Source organism: Plasmodium relictum (genome assembly GCF_900005765.1).
Source record: "Plasmodium relictum strain SGS1 genome assembly, chromosome: 13".
In the NCBI taxonomy this organism is placed as follows: Eukaryota; Apicomplexa; class Aconoidasida; order Haemosporida; family Plasmodiidae; genus Plasmodium; species Plasmodium relictum.
The window spans coordinates 881,918-905,981 of NC_041691.1; the positions used below are offsets into that span (position 1 = coordinate 881,918).

The 24,064-nt window shown below is 18.2% G+C and overlaps 6 protein-coding genes across 6 annotated transcripts; 2 read left to right on the forward strand and 4 right to left on the reverse strand.

Annotated features, from left to right (window-relative positions):
* Positions 1–572: 572 nt before the first annotated feature.
* PRELSG_1321300 (coatamer beta subunit, putative) lies at positions 573–4,586 on the reverse strand (the record flags this gene model as incomplete). The annotated part of the gene is made up of 3 exons (XM_028678746.1): positions 573–638; positions 790–1,105; positions 1,222–4,586. 3 exons carry the CDS (start codon positions 4,584–4,586, stop codon positions 573–575), a joined length of 3,747 nt encoding a protein of 1,248 aa, XP_028535861.1.
* Positions 4,587–6,396: 1,810 nt separating this feature from the next.
* PRELSG_1321400 (mitochondrial ribosomal protein L15 precursor, putative) lies at positions 6,397–7,539 on the forward strand (the record flags this gene model as incomplete). The annotated part of the gene is made up of 1 exon (XM_028678747.1): positions 6,397–7,539. One exon carries the CDS (start codon positions 6,397–6,399, stop codon positions 7,537–7,539), a length of 1,143 nt encoding a protein of 380 aa, XP_028535862.1.
* Positions 7,540–7,910: 371 nt separating this feature from the next.
* PRELSG_1321500 (conserved Plasmodium protein, unknown function) lies at positions 7,911–8,525 on the reverse strand (the record flags this gene model as incomplete). Its single annotated transcript, XM_028678748.1, has 1 exon — positions 7,911–8,525. The coding sequence occupies one exon, from the start codon at positions 8,523–8,525 to the stop codon at positions 7,911–7,913; it is 615 nt and encodes a 204-aa protein (XP_028535863.1).
* A 1,263-nt stretch (positions 8,526–9,788) lies between these two features.
* Positions 9,789–11,633, reverse strand: PRELSG_1321600 (diphthamide synthesis protein, putative; the record flags this gene model as incomplete). The annotated part of the gene is made up of 1 exon (XM_028678749.1): positions 9,789–11,633. The coding sequence occupies one exon, from the start codon at positions 11,631–11,633 to the stop codon at positions 9,789–9,791; it is 1,845 nt and encodes a 614-aa protein (XP_028535864.1).
* Positions 11,634–12,113: 480 nt separating this feature from the next.
* On the reverse strand, positions 12,114–18,623 carry PRELSG_1321700 (rRNA (adenosine-2'-O-)-methyltransferase, putative; the record flags this gene model as incomplete). The annotated part of the gene is made up of 1 exon (XM_028678750.1): positions 12,114–18,623. The coding sequence occupies one exon, from the start codon at positions 18,621–18,623 to the stop codon at positions 12,114–12,116; it is 6,510 nt and encodes a 2,169-aa protein (XP_028535865.1).
* A 1,581-nt stretch (positions 18,624–20,204) lies between these two features.
* On the forward strand, positions 20,205–23,172 carry PRELSG_1321800 (CPW-WPC family protein; the record flags this gene model as incomplete). Its single annotated transcript, XM_028678751.1, has 16 exons — positions 20,205–20,253; positions 20,375–20,414; positions 20,594–20,610; positions 20,836–20,968; positions 21,062–21,162; positions 21,252–21,343; positions 21,412–21,450; positions 21,560–21,575; positions 21,671–21,756; positions 21,896–21,964; positions 22,043–22,151; positions 22,220–22,285; positions 22,475–22,536; positions 22,750–22,852; positions 22,957–23,010; positions 23,096–23,172. 16 exons carry the CDS (start codon positions 20,205–20,207, stop codon positions 23,170–23,172), a joined length of 1,113 nt encoding a protein of 370 aa, XP_028535866.1.
* Between the last annotated feature and the right edge of the window lie 892 nt (positions 23,173–24,064).

Genomic DNA, 24,064 nt, shown 5'->3' on the forward strand with positions numbered 1-24,064 from the left:
CAATTTAATAATTTAAGATATATTTACATAAAAAAACATTAATAATAATTATATATATAAATAAAATATGTATTTTTTTAAAATTATACAAAATTTTGCTATTTTTTTGTAATTTTTTAAAAATTCTATGAAATATTTGTTGATTCCCTTTTTTTTTTTATATGAAATCTTCAAAATTATTTAAACAAGACTGATCATAATTACATCTTTTTTTTTTTATTTATATAAATTACATTATGATAGTTTTTTTTTAATTTTTTGTATAAATTTAAAATATTATTTATTTTAATATTAAAAAATTATTGTTTTTGTATTTATGCATTTTTTTCTCTTTTAATAATAAATTCTTATAAAAAAATATATAGTGTAAAATATATTAAGACACTTTATTAAATTCATTTTTAAAAAGCATGTTAAAAAATATATAAGAATAAATATAACATAAAAAAAAAAAAACCCAATTCAGAAAAAAAAATATACTAAAAATTTTTTTTTTATTTCAGATATTTATTTCAAGCAAAAATATATTCAAATTCCGAAAAAATCAAAAAAATAAAATAAAGTAAAAATAATCAATTTTCTTTATTTATTTCCGTTTGAACAAGTGTTATTTTATCTCCTAAACTAAGAGCTATTCCCTATTTGAAAAAAAAAAATATAAAAAAAAAAAGTGAACAGAATATATAAAAATTTATAAACCAAGTATTTCATATTAAAAAAAGACAACAAAATGAAATAAAATCCATATAAAATTATTATTTTTGTTTTATTTATTTATTTTTTAAATACTTGTGTTCTGCTTCGAACTCTTATACTTCCTGATAATTTCCCATCAGAATTTTTTTGAATAGATAAGTTGGCTAAGGAATCTTCTCCAAATATGCTTCGAGAAAATAAGTTGATAGCAAAGAAAGCTGAGTTATTAATTAAACATTTCAAATCTTCTAAATTTGAAATGTAAGATATATATATATCAATTGGATTAACGTTAGCTTGTTCAGGCCTATTTTTAGTTTCTAATTCATAATATTCTAAAGGCATAAACTTCTCAACTATAGTCATGTTAGTATTTTTTATAATCAGCTTCAATAATTCAAATGCATCTCTGAAAAATAAATAATGTAAACATAAATATATATATATATATATATATATAGAGTGAAAGAGAAAAAAAAAAAAAAGAGAGAAAATGATTTTTTTTTTTTTTTTTGAAGTTAAAACCTGATAGAGGTATTAATATTAATTTTATTTTCCCATTCAAATTCAGACCACATTATACGAAAAAGATGGGAAGATATAAATGAAGCATTTATATAATCAGTCATATTAATATTCAATTCATTTAACACAATATAATTTTTATTACTATCATTTTTTTTTTCATAAAAAATGTATCCAAATATGATTCCTGTTTCTGTTGTATGAACTTTTACACTTATTTTAAATTTGCGTTTTTCATACGGAGATAAATTAAATACTGGTATTTTATCTATAGGTTTTAAATTTCCATGAGTTGATAAATTGAAGTATATGTTTTGTAAGTATACTCCTGATTGATTATATACATAAAATTCTATAATTAAATTAATGTTTGAAATAATAGGGAATGCTTCAATAAATATATCATCGTCTGTTCCTGTTAATCTTTGGGAATTATATAATTTAGCTAAGAATAAGGAAGAGTAATTATGCTTAAATGAAGGATATTTAAATTCATTTTCTTCAAATAAAATGTCATTATTTAATGTATACTTTAATTTCAGTTTTTCTAAATTTTCATTCGTTGAAATAGACTCCTCATCAAGCATGTTTAGTATATTTTTTTTTTCTTTTAATACTCTGAAATAAATATCATCGTCTACATTTGCCTTATCTTGTTCACATATTGGCATTTCATCATTTGGAAGTTTGCTTATATCAATTAATTCTGTTGGAATATCTTTATTTATTCTATTTTTCTTTTTAATATTTTTATAAGTAGAACCGTATATACAGCAATATTTTTCTTCTTCTTTTTCCAAAAACTTTTGAAAATAATCATCTCCGTTTAAAAAAGTTCTTATTAAATTTTGAGTTTGCTTATCTATAATCTTCTTTCCATTAGTTATTTTTAAAAATATCTTTAGACATTGATTTATTCTGATAAGATTGCTATCATTTTCATAAATACTAATTGCACACTTTGCGTTTTTCTGGCCTATATATTTTATAATACTTGCTAATATATATATAGATTTATTTCTAAATTCATTAATATTTTCAATTAAAAATTCGCTATTTGAATTGCTTATTTTTTCAGTTACACTACCATTTTGAAGTGTTTTATTTAATTCTTTTGAATTATATGACGAATTTCTTGAAAGACTGTTTGCTGATTGATTTGAAGAAATATTTAAAAACTCAAAGGAATCATTAACTTTTGATAATAATTTTAAATATAATTTTGTTAGACAAACACATATAACACATAAAAGTAAATCGTCATTTTCACATAATAAATCATAAGCAAACGAATGCAAATTATTTTTATTGTCATCTGAAGATAAATTGTAATTTTTTAAAAATGCTTCTGTTGCATATGTGCCATCTTCTAATATTACAGTTTTTGTCTGAATATTAGAATTTGATAAATTAAAATTCATCGTTTTATTTTTTTTAAATTTCTCATTTTGTATTTTATTAATAATGTCTAAGTCAATATTACTATTTAAAAATGAAGATAAATTTTCATATAATTTGTTCATAAAATCAGTAATCATATTTTCATCATTCATATATTGTCCTAATATCCAGAAGAAAATTCTTAATATAGTGGGTTTTTTAATGTCAAAAATAGCATCAAATATTTTCTGAAGTATATTCTTTTGAAAAATTTTATTGTTTGCTAGCTTTCTGATACATACTGCTGCTTCATAATTTATTTCTTTTTCATCATCGTTTACATATAATAATAACAAATCAACGATGTTTAAGCATTCATTAGAATGCATATTACATATATGTTGTAATGATTTAATTAGAATTTTTTTATAACTATTCACTTCTTGATAGTTCGTTGACATATTATTCATTTGAAAAATATCATTAATATTTTTAAAGCTGTTTAATTGATGATTTGTATTTGTTTGCATATTTTTTTGAGTTAAATTCTTTGCATAAACAATTTGATCATTTAACTTTAATAATTCCTTTTTTAAAACATTTAAAACTAAATGTACGTTCCTTTTTGTTAATACATGTAATACCAAATTTAAAATTTTTATTTTTATATCTCTTGAAGGAAAGCTTAAAGCTCTCAATAAATCCATGATATAATTTTCTAATATATGTTTCCATTTACACATAATATAATACAATTTATCAATAACAATTAATTTAATATTATTATCATGCTGATTAATCAGTAACTTAATAAAACACTCACTAGCTGTTTTTATGCTTAAAGCAGAATTGCTCATATATAGAAGACAACATGCTCCCTCATATAATACACTATTACTAACATTTTTACTTAGCATATTTAAAAGTATTTTAATAACATTATTTTTATATTGACTATAATCATTTTCGTTTACTTTTTTCTTTTTTAATTGATGAATATCTTCACCCAATTCATATAATAAACAATTTTTCCCATTTAAATTATCATTATTATTATTATTATAAATATCTTTCTTTTTATAACTAGTATTAATATTTCTTTCATTATCTATTAGTTCCTTTTTTCTCTTTATAGCTAAATCTTGTTCTTGTTCTTGTTCTTCATTTTCATTTTCATAAATTTCTTCTTCTGAGCCATTTTCCTCTCTGTCTTCTTCATTTTCTTCATCTTCATCATTTATTAGTAAATATGAGTCATCAAATACATGAGGAATATACAACTTTTTGAATAAATGTATAACCTCTAATAGTATTACATCAGCAGTATCATATAATTGATCATTTAAGGAAAGTATGTATTTTAATGTGGTTAAAGGATCAATATCTGTCAGCATAGACAATGCACTGCGTTTCGTAGATATGTCATTTTCAAGAAATAACATTTTTTCTACTTCCTTAACAGAATTAGGTATTACATCGAGTCCATGTTCTTTGATAATTGTATGAATACAACTTATTGCATTTTTTCTTACGTAACTATGCCTATGACTTAAATTTTTTGTAATAGCTTCAATTAATGGATCTAATATTTTTAAATATTTTATTTTACTTAATAATCTTAAAGTTGATCCTCTCACATATTCATTAGGAGAAATAATATCATTTCTTAAAGCATTGCAAACTAATATCATTTCTTCTTTTAGACTACCATCGTTATTACATTTATCAACAATTTCAAAAAAAATATGACTCATCTTTTTTAATCTATGATCTTTATGAGGTACTATGAATCTTATTACACACATCAATAGGTTTCCATATGGCTCCCCCTGTATAATATTAAAAATCAAATTCTCCATTCCTTCAATTTTTTTCTCAACATTTTGACTTTCCAATTTCTTTTGAATTTCATTTATAGATGGGATTTCATAATTATCTGTACAAATATAAAGGGTGCAGTTGTTCTCTATTTCATAGCTACACATTTTTTCAAACTTATGTGTATCTAAATATACTGTACATATATTCGAAAAATAGGAATTTATAAAATTTTATTATAATTAAAAGAATTGCAAATACTAGAACTTATACTATTCATTAAGCAGTTTAAAATGTATTTTTTAAATTCCTATTAAATAATGTATACTACAATAACAATATTTTCATAAAAACCTAACTACATGTAACTTATACTTACACATTTCAAAAATAAAAGGATAAATTACATCAATTATAAAAAATTTAAATGAAAAAATGCATATTATTCACTTATAAAAAATTATTCATACTCTCTATCAAAATATATACGTATAATTCATGTAAAAAAAATAATAAAATAAAATAATAATTAAAGTTGTACAAAAATAAATAAAAAATTAGTCAAAAAATAAAATATTTCGAAAAAATTTACTAACTAAATTATATATGATATGAAATAGTTTTAAAAAAATAAGTATACTATATATATATATATATATATTTATTTACATTAAACAATTTGTTAATAAAAAGTATTCATTTAAATATAAATTTTTTCAGTAATATTAAATATTCTAAATATATATATATATATATATATATTTATGTATATATAATCATATTTTAATATTTAAGGAGGATAAATTTTATTTTATGTATTTATTTATTTATTCATTTTTTTCTTTATAACAAAAAAATGAGTTCAATATACTGAACATTAAATATTATTTATAAAAAATTCTTTTAAAATCTCAACCATATATTTCATAAAATAGTTATTTTTTTGAAATATGAATATTTATTTTCTAAAATAAAAAAAAAAAAAAAACCTATTTATATAACAAACTATGTTTATATTTATCAAAAAATAATTATTAAAATATATAAATTTAAAATTTTTATATGTATTTGTATTTTAACTCTTTTACTTGATGCATGTTATATTATTTGAGTATAACGATACTAATAATATATATAATGTATTATAAAAATAAATGTGTATATATTATATATATATTTCATTTAACAACATTAATTTTACAAGAACACAATATAAAAAAAAATTAAAAAAAAAAGGAATATATATATATATTTATGTTGATATAAAAACTAATTTTGTAAAAGCATTTAATTTAAATGTAAACAATTATCTTGTAAAGATATTATTTATTATAAAGATACAAAATTTTTATTTTTATTATATTTTATTTTTTTTTATGTAATAATTTTAGTAGTACATATATTTGAAAATATATATATATATTTTTATCTTTATTTTTCAGTAAATTTTGAATGAATTTTTATTTTTTTTTATTTCCAACATTAAACACATATTTTTCATTTTTACTAAATATATATATAATATTTAGGAATTTATATTATATAAAAAAATTATATATATTTTTTTTTTATAAATAATTTTTAAATTAATAATTTATATTCAAAATCTTTTTTTTTTTTTGTGTAGAAACTTGATCTAATAAGTATATAAGAAAAAATAAAAATACATTTGTTAATAATATAAATTAATGAGCTTATAGATAAATTCTTTTAAAAATTATAAAATATGTTCTTATATTCATAAATATATATATATATATATATATAATCAATTTTAATTTTTTACATATAGAAAAAAAATAAAATTCTATTATATAAGACGAATAATATTTTACAAAATATGTAAAATTACAAAATTTGTTATCATTTTTTAACTTTTTTCAACTTAATTTTTTTTTTTTTCTTTTATTTTTTAGGAAATATTTTGATTTGAAAACACATTTTTAAGAGTGTTTTTTTTTTTTTTTTCTTGATAATATGATAAAAAATGGTAAATTATGTAGTACTTTAACAAAATTCTTATGCACTAATAAGTTTCCATTATTTAGATACATAAGTAGTCGGAACTATTTTGAAAAGGGCAATGTGAAAAATGTAAGTGGAGAAAATAGTAATTTGAAGGATTCAATTAATCAACATAATTGTAATTTATCTGAATTAAAAATAGCAAAACATTTTAGGGAAATTTTTCATGATGGATCAGAAAAAAATTTTGAAAGTCATCCATTTAATAGAAGATTTGCTTATAGTAAAAAAAGTTTTTTTCCTATTGAACCTAGAAATCTAAGATCCTTAGGATTAAATAGACAAAGAAAAAAAAAAAGAGGAAGGGGAGATAAATGCCCAGGTAAGGGAATAAGAGACAAACACAAACATAGAAAATCTGGTAGACCTAATAGTCGAACATTTGAGAGTGGTAGAACCCCTTTATATAGAAGATTACCAAAATGGCCTGAAGCATGGTTAAGTAGACAAAAGAAAAATTATGATTGTTTAAATTTATCTAAATTGAGATATTTTATTGAAAAAGGGAGATTAGATATCAGATTTCCTATTACTCAAAGACATTTACATGATTCAAAATGTGTAAAAGTAAAAAATGGAGTAAAACTATTTAACGTTAATGATTATCCATTCCCTTACAAAATTGATATCGAAGTTTCTAACGCAGATCAATCCTCTATAGACGTTATCAAAAAAGTTGGAGGATCAGTTACTATTATTTATATGGAAAGAGTTAATTTAAGAGCTCATATAAAGCCTTATAAATTTGAAATTTTACCAAAAACAGCAAGACCAAACCTTGATATGATTCATTTTTTAGAAAGAATGAGAAGTAAAGGGTGTATTGTTAAATATATCAAACCTTTATGGTTAATAGAAGAAGAAAAAAGAATTATAAATGAATTAACAGAAATGGAAGAAACTTCTAAATTATGTGAAGAATTTGATACAAACAAAACTACTCGTATAAAAGGAAAAGGAAATAGTGTAAATGATGAGAAATATAAATATGAACAAGAAGAAGAAGAAGAAGAAGAAGAAGACGAAGACGAAAAAAGAGAGAGGTTATTGCAAAAATATCGACTACAGTATACCCAAATGAGAAAAGATGATTAAAAAAAAAAAAGAAATTGTATTTATGTATAAAGCAGGAGAAAAATTGCATATTAAAATTAAATAAATATTATATTGATAATATGAAAACCAAAATAATTTATTTTAAAAATTTTTTTTATTTTATTTATTAATTTTTTTTTAATTATAATAACTATATATATATATACATATAAGAATTAAAAAAATATATATTAATTTATAGATTTAAAAAAAAAAAAAAAAAGCATAAATTAGAAGACTTTAAGATAAATATATATTTTTAATTAAAATAATTAATAATATCAATTAATGTATTAAAAAAATATAAATAAAATTTATGTATGCTAATAAAATTTGTTTTAAAAAAAATCTATATATTTTTAATGTATTATTTAACGCCTTTGTCTTAATTCTGCTTTTTTCTTATTTTTATCAGTAAGAATAGAAGATTCTACTTTATCACTCTTATTTTCTTCTTCTGCTTCATTAGATTCATTTTTTTTTGTTAATACTTTATCTTCACCTTTTATTTCATCTGTATGTTTTAGTTCTCTGTTTTCTAATTCACCATCCCTGAACTTTCCTTCTAATATTTTTTCATATTCTTGATCACTTTTTTTTACTTTTTCCCTATAGTATTTAAGTAAGTATGTAAAACGAATATAAAAAATCCAAGTTATTGAACATAATAATAAAATCCAGAAATTTCTCTGAAGTCTCATTTTTTTTAAATATGATCTATTTAAATTAAGTGAATTAATGTTTTCAAAATTTATTTTCTCATTATCATACTTATTTAATTCAAGAATTGTACACGATAATCTTAATAATGAATATAAGGATATAATTGATGATATTGATATATTTATTTTATGATCGTAAATTTGGAAATTAATACTTTTTTTATGAAGAGAAATAGCTAAACTCTGAAGCATTGCTACACCACTTAATAGCAAAATAGATAAAAGTATTCCAGTAGGCAAAAAGAAAAAAGCGATATCTTTCATTTTTTTCTAACAACATAAATGAATCTAAATTTTTTTATAATAAAAATTGTAATTTTATTATTTAGGCCAACATGAAAAATGTAATATAATATATATATATATATATATGCTTCTATTATATTTACTTTATAAATATATATAATAAAATAAAAAACTTTTAATATTAATGAATATCTATTTATTATAAAATACTAAACAATTTAACATGCCAAAGTACTTTTTTTCTTCCTATTTTTTTTATTTTTATTTTTCATTTTTTTTATTATTTTTTATTTTATATATTTTTTTATTTTACTTTTATTTTTTTTTTTTTTTAAATTCAAATTGCAATAATATCTTTGATTCCATTAAAATTTTTTATTTTATATTTTTTTTTTTAAATTTTAAAAATTAGCTACAGTAGATTAATTTTCCTAATTATCATTGCATTTTCTTTTTTTCACTCTTTAAAATAAAGCTTCAAATAATAATAAACTATATATTTTACTGTAATTTTTTGAACTATAAACATAAATATATTATATTTATATTTATCTTATCTTTTTTTTTATACACAAAATTAAAGAAATTAAGTTATAATATTTTTAACATACTATATATGCTAGAACAAAAAAAAATTCTTAAATAAATAGTATATATATAAATACTTATTTATAATTTTACTTTTTAGTTCAAAATATTTTTAGTAATATTAAATAAAGAATAGAACAAAGAAAAAAAATATAGTTTATTATCTTTTTGGATTTTAAAATAACTGTATAAAAGAAAAAAAAAAGCAAAAGAATATATGGCAAAACAAAGATAAAATTTTTGGAAATATTTTATTTAAAAAAAGATGTTCCATGTTACTTTAACAAAATTTAAATTAATTAATAAATTATAAAAGGTAGAAATATTTTTTAAAAGTTAAAACAGGAATTCAAACTGATGTTATTAAAGTAACTATATATGAAAATAAAACATTTTAATCTCTAATTTTTTAACATCATATATTTAAAGAAAAATAAAATAGTCATAAAATAATTAAAAAATGAAAAAATGAGTTTCATTTATTTTACAAAAAACAAATATTGAAAGCATAAAATAAAAGTATAAGTAAATTCTTTTATTTTTATAAAATATATATATAACCACGAAAATTAATAAAAAAATCAAATATAATATGAATTCGAAATTTTATCTTTGTTCACTTTTCTTCTAAGTAGTACATATAATTTTTTAAACTGTATATAGATATATTATTTTTTATCTTATGTTGTCTTTTTATGCATTTTTATTAAAAAATTTCATATCTGAGTTATATCTTTGTGCTATTCCCTTTAATCCTTGAACAATTTCAGGAATGCTATTAATATTATAATTCATATCAACTCCTTTAAATTCTCTTTTTTCATTTTCTTTTAATGAATTGATAAAATATTCGCACATTTGAGATTTGTCATGAAATTTTATTATAAATTTCTTTTGCTCTTCTATAGGAATACATGAATTATAATCAATTAAATGATCATATTTTTCTAATATTAAATTTTCCTCACTATTTTTCTCCTGATTTTCATTTTTTTCTTCATCTTGTAAACTCGTTAATTCATTAGCAGATTCCCATAAAAAATATTTATTCTTATGCATATTTTCAAATTCTTTTTTTATTGTTGTAATATTTAACAAATCGTAAAATTCAAATACATATTTACATTCCCAATCAATATAATCATATGCAATAAAAAATTCATAAGCATTTATTATTTTTTTTGAAAAATCTTTTAGTTCTAATAAATTATTTTCAGGACAAGTCAGTAATATATATATTTCAATATCAAGAAAATTTTCTAATTTTGCACTATTTATTTTATTAGTAACAATTATGAAGCATTTCTTTCCGTTTTTTCTTAAAATATAATTAATTAATTTTCTTAATTCAATATTCTTATCCAAATTTACGTTACCTAATATTATACCAAAAATATCAGAATTTTTACATTTTTCTATTAAATTGTATCTCTTTAATAAAATTTTATCTATTGTATTATTCTTCATAAAAATTTTTTCTTCATTATAAATAAATATATCGTAATCATTTCCGTATTCTAACAAAGTTCTATTTAAAAAATTATCATTTTTATATGGAAATATAAATAGGTTCATGTTTTCTGAAGACAAATTTTCTTCTTTATTTACTATTTTGTAAATAAAATGTTTTGTTTTTACATTATAAAAAATTTTAAATAATAATCTTCCACATAGAAAAAAATATTTTTCATTTATTTTTTCTTCAATATCAAATGCAACGTATTTATTAAAAAATCCATAATACACTTTTTTATTTATATTATTAGCAATTCTATGAATACATATAATTACGTTTGTAAATATTAAGTTATCATTTTCATCATCATTATTATATTCTCTTAAATTAACTTCCTCTTTTTCTCCTTTCTCGTTACTATTTACATAAAAACTGTTATTTGTGAAAATATCATTGTCTACATTAAATATTACTTTATTGTCAAATGAAATACAATAATCAAAAATACTTTTATGCATAAAAGAAGCAGCGATATCATTCATAGAATTACCATAAGAAACATCACATAAAATAGTAGAAATTTTTTTCTGTTCAAAAATTTTGTTTTCAATCAAATATTTATTAATATTGAGGAAAAAATTCTTCTCTAATTTATTTTTGTTAAATATATATATTGATGGAATATAAGGGATTATAAATGACTGACAAGAAATACCAAAATGAATTAAGAAATCTGCATGAACATGATCAGCACTTACATAATCCTCACAACATTCATTTAATGTAGTATCGCCTAAAACATATAAGTTAATATTACTTTTTGAAGTATTTTCTTCTTTTAATTCACTTTTATTATGTTCACATTGAAGATTCATACAATTTTCTTTATTATCAATATTAGAATTAATAATTATGTTTTTATCTTTCAATTCATTTTGAATAGCATTGCAAATATAAATAGAATCATTTAGCATAGAATCAGGCAACTGAATAGCTATACTCTTAAAATTATAATTTAAAATAATTTTTGTTATTAATTCTATGTCATATTTTTCAATAACTTCATTTGGATTTTTTTTCATTATTAATTATTAATTTAATATAGAAAAAAAAAAAAAAAAAAAATTAACAAAATATATAAAAATTAAAATTAAAGTTAAATTAGCAAATGCTGAAAAAATCATAATTTAATTATTAAAAAAAAATTTTTGTTTAGTATAAATATTAAAATTTTATTTTAAATAACAAATTTTATAATCATTTTAAAAATATTTAAAAAAAAAGAAATATAGCTGTGTATAAAACATGAATAAATAAATAAATAAAATTAACGAATCTCTATATTATTAAAGCCTACTAAAAAAAATGATGAATAACAAAATTTATCATTTATTAAATCATGCATACTATATCCTCTATTTTTTTTTTTTTTTTTTTTTTTGTTTTAATTTAAAAATTCAATAAGAAATTATAAGAACATGTAAATTTTTTAATTTTTTATGTGTATAATTAATAATACAAAATGTTCTTTTTCTTTTTCTTTTTCTTTTTTTTTTTTTTTCTTAAATTTGCTGTTTGAAATATTCATAAATTGTTATAGCTGCAGAAACATGAACATTTAATGATCTGATTATTCCTTGTCCTGGTATTTCTATACATTGGTGTAAAAACAAAAGAATAGAAGAAGGTATCCCTTCCTTTTCATCACCTAATATTAAAATAGATTTTCTTGGAAAAGTAAAATTATTTAAACGTAGACTGCAATGTGTTTGTTCTAAACCTATTATAGAATACTTTTTTTTTTTTTTTATTAAATATTTTATGATATCACTCTTTTTTAATTGTTTTATATTCATCCATTTATTTGCAGTAGAAGAAATTTTTTGAAATTGATAATCCTTAATTATATTTATATTATCCAAAAATAATTTTTTAACATTAAAAATTTCGCATGTTCTACATAACCCAGCTAGGTTAGGTACTTTGTCTATTAAAGATGCTATGACAATTAAATCATTTTTTTTTTTCTTCTGATAAGCTTTTCTAAAATCTTTAATTTCAACTATATTAGTAATTGGATCAAACTTCTTTTGATAATTATTTTTATTTTTTTCTAAAATATTTTGTAATTTTTCTAGTTCAGAAATTTTATTTAATTCATTTGTTTGATCCTGTTCTAAATTTTTTATAGTGTTGTTTGTTTCTATGTGATTAACTTTTATTTTTATTTTTTCTTTTTCAGATATTTTTTCGCTATCATATTGAAAGATATTTTGATTTTCCTCTTTCTTTTCACTTATCTCATCTCTTATCTTATTTTCATAAATATCATTAAATATTTTCAATGATATATTTTTATTCATATTATTTTTTGAAATGGTTTCTTCTTTTTCTTTTTCTAAATCTACGTTGAACATTATGCTAGACATTTCTTGCTGTACTATTTTTTTTATGCTATCTATAAAAGTGTATGATATAACTAGTTCATTATTGTATAAAATATGAGCAAACGTATTTGTGTTATTATAATTTAAATCTTCATCAAAATTATCAAATGAATAATTACAAGTTGGTAACAATATATTTATATCATCGAAATATTTTACATTCCAATATTTAAATTGTATATTCAATTTTTCTCTAATTCTCTTGCAATCTTTATTATTCTTGATATAAGAATATATGCGTGAGAAGAATGGATTTAATAATATTTGTTTTTTTTTTTTTAGAAATTTATACAATATGAATTGTGATATGCTTCTTATTACTGCTGAGTGAGAAGAGCATAAACAAATTATACGATATAGCAATTTGATTAAATATTTACATATATATTCAGAGTAAAAGTAATTATTTTCTATACTAGAAATTTTATTTGCTCTTTTTTTTCTATTAGATATTTCGCAATGATAAATTCCCATTTCTACATCTTTGTTTACGCTACTATCATAATTTTTATCTTCATTATTATCATTATTTTTATCATTAAAATAATTATATTTTTTTGAATAATTACCATAACATTGTCCATTTTTATTATTATTACTTTTAGGTTCTTTATTATAATCATAAGTATTTTTTCCTTTTTTTTTTTTTAAGTTCTTACAACTCTCAACACATTTTACAATTTCTTTTTTATCGCTGTTCTTTTTTAAAATTTCGTTGAAAATATATTTCATTTTCCTTTTTTCAATTTTTTTTTTCTCTTTTTTTCTTATAATTCTGCTGTTATATTTTTTCTTCATTAAAAATAAATTTGAATATGAATTAAAAATTAACTCCTTGAATGAGTAATAACTATATTTTGTTTTTAGGAAAATATAAGAACATATCATTAAAGAGCTTAACGTTAATTGCATATTCGCATTTTGATCGGACATATTTCTTAGTAAATATGGACATAGTAAAATAAAAGATGAATTACTAATTGAAGAATAAAACAATTCTAAATACTGACGCGTATTATTTAAATGATCATCATGTAAAAGTTTATTAGTGTAATATATAATATATTTTCTTTTCTTTTTCTTTAAATATTTAAAATATTTAGATAAACAGCATAACACCTGCAATCCCCTTATCTGTATATTATGTCCATTTGATGAAGGTAAAGGTGGAATTTTTTCTATTTCTTTTTCTTTGTTTTTTATTTTATTTTTCTCATTTTTACCTGTACTCATATATATGTGTCTATTATCTATTCTTCTTAAAATTTCTACAATTAAATATTCATATATGTACAAAATATAATTTCTTTTTTTATAAAAACTGATTTTATTATTATTTTCACCACTTTTTTTAAAATAAAAATATTTTTTTTCTAACAGATTAAATAAATTTATTAAGAATATTAAAGTCATTATTCTTAAAAAGATAGACGTATTACATATTTCATAAAGTACACTAGGAACAATTAATTCTTCATTATTATGTAATTTATTCAAAAAATATAAACATATATTTTCATTAATCAAATTATATAAATGAATATTTCCTTTTTTTATTTTAAAGGAATTATTTGTAAAACTTTTTTTATTATCTAATAGAATAAATTCTTTATACATTAATATATCAACGATGGCAATAATAAGTCTATGAATATATTCTTTATTAAGATTTACCATATCATTATATTCAATTAAATTGTAAAAATAAGACGTTATAAAAGGTATTATAACACTTCTACTTAAAGATAATTTTGTTTTACCATCTTCTAAGATCTTTTGCAAGTAATTAAGTAATAAAAAAGGTTCCTCCTTTTCGTTATCATTTGTTGTTTTCATTATATATTCAATTTTTTCATTTTCCTTACTTTTTATCTTAATTTTATCTACATTATATTCACTAGAATTTATATAACAACTCATTTCAAATTTAACAATTAAAGGATGAAATAAGGTAATAAAAATTAATTCTAACAAATGAGTAGGATATTTACATGCACAACACCTATCAACTAGTAAATTACTTTGCTTCAACAATAATTTTAAAAAGGAAATTTTTATTTTTTTATCAAAATTATCACTAAAAATATTAGGAATTATATAACTTTTTATAATTAAATAAGAAAAGACCAATTCCCCTTTGCATATTTCTATATCATTAATTACTTTATAAGAAAAAGAAACTATTTCGTTTTCATTTAGAGAAAAAGAATTATAAAAAATACTATTGTAAATGTATTTGTATTTATAATAATTAAAATTTTCATAATATTTATATAATACCTTTTTTTCAAATTTTAAATACTTATCACAAATAAATTTCTTAATTTCTAAATTTAGTATTTTCTGATTTAAAATTTCTAAATTTTCTAAATAAAAAAGCTTACAGATACTTGAAATAAAAGAAAAAATTAATATTATTTTTAAGTTATCTTCCTCCTTTTCTATTACATTCAAATTTATTATAACCTTTTTGCATTCATCATATAATTCTTTTATTTCACAAAAAAAATTATTCTTTTCTGTAAAAAAATTTTTATGAACAATATCATATTTATTTTTATTATTTTTTTTTTTGTAATAATAATCACTATTATAATAATCTAAATTATCATCAAAATTATTAATTCTATCTATATTTATATATTCTAAAGTATCAGCAAATAATAAAAGCTTGTCAAATAAGTTAATATTATTATTATTATCATTTAACTCATTAAATAATAGAAACATTTTTAATTTTTTCATATTATTTTTTATTATGCTATTTATAGAATTTTTATTAAAGAATTTTATTAAATTATTTTTAAAAGTATAAAAAATTAAAAGAGTAATAAGCTCATTTTCATCCTCTTCTTTTACATTAATTAAATCATCATATGATATATTCTGCTTTGCTATTATATGAAAAAATCTCATGTAACCGTAAAAATACAAACGATTATTACAAGATATCACTTTATTTAAATGTATAATAAAAATATCTAATAGCTTATTTTCCTTATTTTCAATGAAAATAAAGTTTCTTATTTCATCATTTAGTTCATTTTTTTCTTTAATAAAAAAGTTCGTATTTAAATTTAATAAAAGTTCAAAATACTCAAAATATTCTAAAAAAAAATTATCTTCAAATAATTCTAAAAAAATACAATAATTATGCACAGTAGTAAATAATTTTAAATGGTTGTTTAATTTTATTATTATTTGTAATATCAAAATTAACATGTCATTTCTTCTACTAATAGAAATATTTTTTATATTTTTTATAATATTAATAATTATTTCATGAATATTAATATTCATTTCATACGATTTAAAAATATATTTTTTTTTTTGTTTAATATTACAATTATATTTTAAGATGTTGACATCATTATAACTGATATTTCTCTTTTCTAAAATATTTACTGATTCAATTAAGCCTTCGAGCATTATTCTAATATTTATAAAAGAAAAATTTATTTTATCTAAACAATATAAAAACTTTTTAAAATAATATAAGGAGTTCTTTTTTACTATTTTTGAAATTATAAAATTTTTAATTCGAAATTCATAGTAAGGTATATCTCCTTTTGTAAATAAAGATGGCTTCATGCTATCAATAAAAAATATATGAAACAAGAATATATCATTCATACTATTTAAAAAAACATTAATATCTATTTTTTCGCTTAATTTTGTTCTATCTTTTTGAATATTTGCATATATATCCAGTTCTTTGTTTTCATAATTAATTAGTTCACAAAGAGAAAAACGAGTAACTGTATTATTTTTATGAATCATTAATAGCAAAATTAAATATTCAACTAATCGAAGTATTATATATTCAAAGTATTTACCAAAATTGGTTTCACAATTTTTTTTATCACTATTTGAGAACTTCATATTACTTTTTAAGAAGTATGATTTGTCATTTTTAATGCAACATTTAAATATAAAATAGTCAAATTCGTCATAAAACATAAATTTATTTTTAATATATGCATTTATCTGTCTATCATCTTCATCTCTATCATCCAATTTTAATTTAATATACTCTTCTTTTTCGCTTAGCACTTTTGATTTTTTTAATTGCCTATTATTTTTTTCTTTTAAATAACAATCATATATCCTTTCATATTTTTTTTTAATGGAATTAACAATATTTAGAAGACTAACCATTTTATACCAATTCGTTTTTAAAAGATGAACAGAAAAGTTTTGAATACATCTCAACAAGCATTCATACAATTGCCACGCCTCTGATAAAACAGAAACTTCTTTCATATAATTTAATTTTTCATAAGTATTTATAATGGTATTAAAAATATAGATAATTTTTTTAGAAGCACTCTCATTTGTATATGCTTTATTAAATAATAATATTTGATACCTTACATCACCAATGAAACAACTTTTTATAAAATCTTCGTTATATATATAATCAATATATAAAATTATGAAATTGTAAAAATCATTTAATAAATACTCATCTACTTTATCATTATTCATATAATAGTTTAAACACATTTCATAGTAAATTTCAAAAGTAAAATCACTCTTTTCTTTTTTTATATTTGTACTTTTTTTCATTGTAATTTCATTTTTGCAAAGAAATGAGTTACTTTTTAAACTTTCATTTCTAATTATAAGAAACATCTTTTTAATAATGCTCAAGCATATATCCTCAAATTCCCTTTTAGTTAAAATATATTCTTTAACTATAAAGCAGAAATCTTTAATTAATATGTTTCGTATTTCTTTATCATTAATAAAAACAAGATAATGTAAAATATCATTTACTATATTTTTTATTTCAATGTTATTGTCATTGCTATTCATATTTTCACTAGAATTATTACCATCATTATCAATAAATTCGAAATTTTTTGCATTTTGATTTCTTTTTTTTTCTTTTGTATTTTCTACTACTAAAATAAATAAATTACATAAATCTTTGAAATTTAAATCGAAATTTTTTAAAACATTCTGATATGATGATGATTGTAAAAAATCATTTTTTTTTTGTAATTTTTCATCAATTTCATCTTCATATTTTATATAATCACTACCATTCGTAATTTTATTAAGATCGTTTTTTCTACTACCAACTACTTCATTTGTTGAATTATACAAAGAGGGGTTTTGGTTATTTTGTTTTACTTCTTTAAAATAAAAATTCTCGCTATTATTTTCTTTCAAATTATCTTCGATTCTCGTTTTTATTTGTATTAATAAAAAGATAAGGATGCAAAAACTACTGTTCTCCTTTTTTATTTGAAACAGTATGTTATTTAAAAAGTTTAACATAGTGGAAGAATAATTTGATTTTAATTTTATTAAACTATATACCCATGAAATCTCTATATTAGCAAAATTACTGTTCCAATAATTCTTAAAAATACAATCTAAAAAAAGAACCATAACTTTTATGTTTTCATATGATCTATCATTTTTTATTTTCTGCTTTATTTCATTTGAAATATAATTATTAATGTTTACTGCTAATTCATATTTATCTATTTTGCTAATTAATTTTAATGTAATGTCAGAAAATAAATTTTTAATTATATCTTCATTAAACTCTTTTTTTATGCTTTCTGAAAAATTAATTAGTAAACTTAAAATATCTTCAACATTTTCATTCATTGTATATACAATTTTTATAATTATACACAAATAATATAAAAAACTATTCACAATGTATAAATTATATATAACGTTTTTTGCTTTTACTTTTTTAAAACAAATTTATTACTTTATTTGCTTATAAAATATTCCTAATTAATTTTTCAATTAATTTTTTCTTTTTATTCAAGAAGTAAATTTTTGAATATTGAAATGAATATATTTTTCAAAATTTATTTATTTTTTTTTTTTTAGAAATATTTAAATGGATTATTTTTATTATTTTTTTTTTTTTTTAACATACGTATTAAATGTATATTCAATTTTAGTTTTTTTAAATCAAAATAATATCCCTTTTTGTTAAATTGATGATTTCATATTATTTTCTACTTTTCTAAAAAATATAAATTTATTTTTCTTTAAGGCATTTTTATATTAAAATATAACAAAAATCACTTTAAATTAGAAATTTATGTTTGTTTATTATCTTAAAAGATACACACAATTATAATTATAGGTTAGTTCTAATTTAATTTTTATAAAATTACTTTTTGAATAATAAAATTTGATATGAAACATTTATAGAAATGCCATTTTTTTTTTTTTTTCAATTTACTAACCATGTATTTTTGAATAACATGTTTTTTTATTTCTACAAAATTTAAAAAAATTTTTTTTTTAAATTATTTACTATCTTTCTTTAAAATTCTACAAGAAAAAAAACGCATTTTTTTGTTAAAAAATTATTAATGCTTTCATTCTCTTTAGAAAAAAAAAAAAAAAAAAACTAAAAATTAAAAGTAAAATATCTTCTATTTTTTTAAAGATATATAGATATTTAAATACTTTAACAATTCTAATAAGTTTCTTTATTTAAAAATTTAATAAATTTATTTTTTCATATATTTGTTTAATTTTATTTGTATGTAGTTATTTCCTATGTATTATTTAAAAAATATAATATTTACCTTAACCATTTTTTAAAAAATAAAATAAAATTTTGAGGTTTTTATACTTAATAGGGACTAATAAAAAAAAAAAAAAGCAAATTTTTAATTTTTAAATATTTCATATTTAATAGAATAAATATATTATATTCACTAAAATTCCTAAAATATATAACTAGGATAACTCTAATGAAAAAACTTCATGATCTTTAAGAAGAAAATTAAATCAAACTTTACCTTTTTCCATCCTTATTTTGAATTCTACGGGGTAATATTTCATAAAAAAAAATAATGTATAATAGTTTTAATAATATTTATAATCAGCAAATTGTGTCTACATTAAAATTTTAATCAAAATATATGTGTATATACACATTTATATTTTATTTCATTCATTCATTTTTTTTTATTTTTAAATAATTTTAATTAAAAATAAAAAAAAATTCACTTAAAAAAAATAGTAATAAAAATATTTTATATTTTACTAATTTTTTTTTATAAAGAATTGTTTAGTTAAAATAATTAAGCTCACAATATTTTATTATTCTTTTTTTTTTTTTTTTTAATTTATATACTCCAAAGGATTTAAAAATAAAATTTATTATTTTTTTTTTTTTTTTTTGTTACTAAAAACTTAGTCTCTTTTTATAGAAATATGTTCCGAAATTTTCTTTTTTTTATTTTATTTTCAATAATTAAAGAAGGTATTTCTAAGAAAAAAAAAAAAGTAGAAACTATTTTTTAATTTAGAAAAATATATATATATATATATAAAATGGTAATTATAAAAATTTTAAAGAAAAAATACATTTTCTTAAATTTCAGCTTTTTCTCAAAAAAATTCCATATGCCACCGAGACTATTCGTATAAAATTTATATTCGTTAAATATCTTTTTCTCTCTCTATATATATATAATTTAATTTTATAAGTAATTTATCATGTGTATATTTATGTATGTAATAATGTAATTATCAAATTATTATTGTGATCAGTAATATTTCATTAAATACATATACACAAAAATATTTTTTTTTTGGAAAAGACAAAATTGTGCAGAAGGTACAAAAAAATGAAAAACAAATAAAAGTATTTATAAAATTACAAAAAAAATATTTAAAAAAATTAAGAGAGAATAAAAAAAAATATATGAACCAATTTTTGTATATTAAAATATATTTCTTATTTTCCTTTTTTTTTTTTATATTTTACAACTTATGTACATTGTAAAAATTAATACAATTTTAGTAAATTATATTTTTTTCTTTTTTTTTTCTTTTATTAAAGGATGGTCAAAATTAGGTAATTCAGAAGAATGCGTATCACCTTTATCATATAGAGGTCCTTGTCCTAGGTTTTTGCAAATTGAACATGAAACAAAAAAAAAAAAAAAGTTGGAACAACTATGTAACATCTATTGGTTAATATATATAAATACATTATATATATTCATCATAGATGGTTTTGTTTATACTTTACTATTATTTTAATTTTATCACAATTTATTTAATAGGCCTTGTTTAATTCAATGTGAAAAAAATTATTCTTCACAATGTCCCGAAAAATGGATCCCAATAGATGAGAAAAATTGTCATCCTTCAGCAGTTTATGAAGGTTGGGGAAAAAAAAAATAAGTATATAACCTTAATATATAAAAAAAAAATTCATCAAATATTGTATTTAAATTAATATTAAACAAATAGGAACATGCTTATATTCACATAATTTTTCAAATATGAATGATGAACAAAAAGAAATTTGGAGTAACAAGTGTAATACTACATGGCCATGCAAAGTAAAAAATATATATATATCTATTTTAATAAATATCTCAATATATATATTTTAATACTATATTTCAAGGAAAAATGTAAAAAAGATTATTCTAAACTTTGTCCTCAAGTATAATTAAAGAAAAAAAAATTAAATTAAATAAAATAGAAAACAATATAAGAATTATAAGTAATGCTATTTTAAAATCCTTTTATTATTTATCTAATTTTCTTTTTAGGAATGGACTAAAGATGGTAAATTTTATTAAAATAATATTTAAGTAAATACATATATATATAAATTTATACATAATATTAAAATTTTTCTTCTTTCTATTTTTAAACTTCAGTTGATGGTTTGTGTTCTGCCCCACAAAAATATAATGGCCCTTGTTTTTCAAGAGCATCATTATTTAATCTTGATAAAGATATGAAAGTTATCTTATTATAAAATATATATATATATACATATATTTATATAAAAAAAAAATGTATATATTTATTTATAAATTAAAGTAAAGAAATGATAAAATTACTTCATTTTTGTAATTTTATAAAATTGCTGTTTTTATAAGGTGGCTTTTGAAAAATTATGTAAATTAGATTACCCTTGCTTAAAAGAATGTAATATAGATATGGAAGACGTAATAAAATGAAAAAAAAAATATATCATTTTTTAATATTCTAAATTATCTTTTTTTTTTTTTTTACTTTTTTAAAAGCCATGTCCATTAAATTGGATATTAAAATCAGATGAATCAGGGGTTCCCATTAGTTGTCTTCCCCCAGATAACTATAAAGGGACTTGTGATGAAAATACAAAATTTATTAGTAATTTTATTTATTAAAAAATTGTTATACTCTAATATATATATCATTCATAACTTTTTTTTCTAAAGATTTAAATTTAGAATTAAAAGAGAGTATAGAATATGAATGTAATATAAAATGGCCATGTATTGAAGGTAATATGAAATGCTGTTCTTTAAAAGAAAATATATAAAAATAAAAAAAAAATTGTAATATAAATATATATCAATTCTTTATTTTAAACTTTATTAGAAATATTAATTTTTTTTTTTTTATCTTATTATATAATGTTATTTTTTTGTAACTTGTTTAAAAATGTAATTTTTTACATTCATTGTTTATAGAAATTCCTAATTTAATTAATTACGATGAATTGTGCCCAGAAAATTGGACAGAGAGTGAAGATGTAACAAAAAAAAAAATACTTGTATATATATATATATATATATGTATTATTATGATAAGAAATTTTTAAAGAATATTTAGATTGAGAACACGAATGCTTAAATTTTCAACTTTTTCATTTTTATTTTATACTTTCATTGAGTCTATTATACTTATCATATGTAGTAGAATGCATTAATTCATTGAAAAAAAAAAATATAATTTTTATTTATAGTATTGTATTGCTCCTCAAAATTATATGGGACCTTGTTCAAAAAAAAAATTATTCAAATCATTTAGAAAAGAAGTTAAGAAAGCATACGCAGAAGAATGCAATAGTTAATTTTTTTTTTTTTTTTTTTTATAACATCTATTAAATATTTTTTATTACATTGTGTTACAATATTCGTTTAATCTCTTTTTTTATACTTTTTTTTTTTAGTTACATGGCCACTATTCAAAAACAGTAAATCAGAAAATTTCCCAAAAATTTCAGGTACTTGAATAAAAATTATAATCCAATTGCTAATTTAAGAAAAAATTTTAAATAATTTTTTTATTCATAAATATAAACTTATTAGCTTTAAGAAAAGGAAAACATAATTTTGGTGCAGTAGAGCCAATTACAGGAAAAATTGTTTCAAAAATTCAGAAATAAAAAGAAAATTCATTGTGTGATGTTATACCTTCTAATAAAGTTATGTATAAAATTTATGCTATTTTTCAATTATTATGAATATTACTTCATAATTTATATAATGCAATTTTTTTTTTTATTCTTACATTATTACTTTGTTTTATTTTGTCTTATTTTATTTTATTTTTTTTTTTTTAATTTTTTTTTTATATTTAAAATATAATATATGGAGAAAATTCATTTAGACCTAATTGTTGTTCATAAAAATTATTAGAAATTGTTATAGTTCTAGTTATAAAAAAAAAAATAAATAAAATAAAACAAATATATCATTTACTTTGAAAAACATTAAATTTATTTAATGAATTATTTTTAGAGCATAATATAAACACACAAAATGTTTAATTTTTGTATTTATTAATGTATGGAAATAATATCTTTGTGTGTGCTACGTCATTATTTTTTTATGAATATTAAAAATATTTTATATAATTTTAGATGATATAACAAATATATATATAGTTACTATAGTACACACATAAACATTAGAATAAAAATATATTAAAAATGAGTAACACTTTAGTATATTAGTAATTAATTAACAAGATAATCCAAAAAAAAAAAAATAATGTAGCCTAAATTTTAATGGTTATTTTCTCTAAATTCCTTTTAATAAAAAAAAAAAAATTCTATTATTTGTGAAAAATAAAATTTTTATTTTATTATTCCTTTTTAACTTACAATATTTTATTTAAATTTTACTTAAAGATACATTAAATTTCTATATATTATAAGTAACATTTTTTTTTTTGTCTTAATTTTCTCCATTAATAACTATTGAATTATCTTTTATTTATTTTTAAGAAAATATATAAATATATATTATATATATATACATATTAAAATTCTCAGA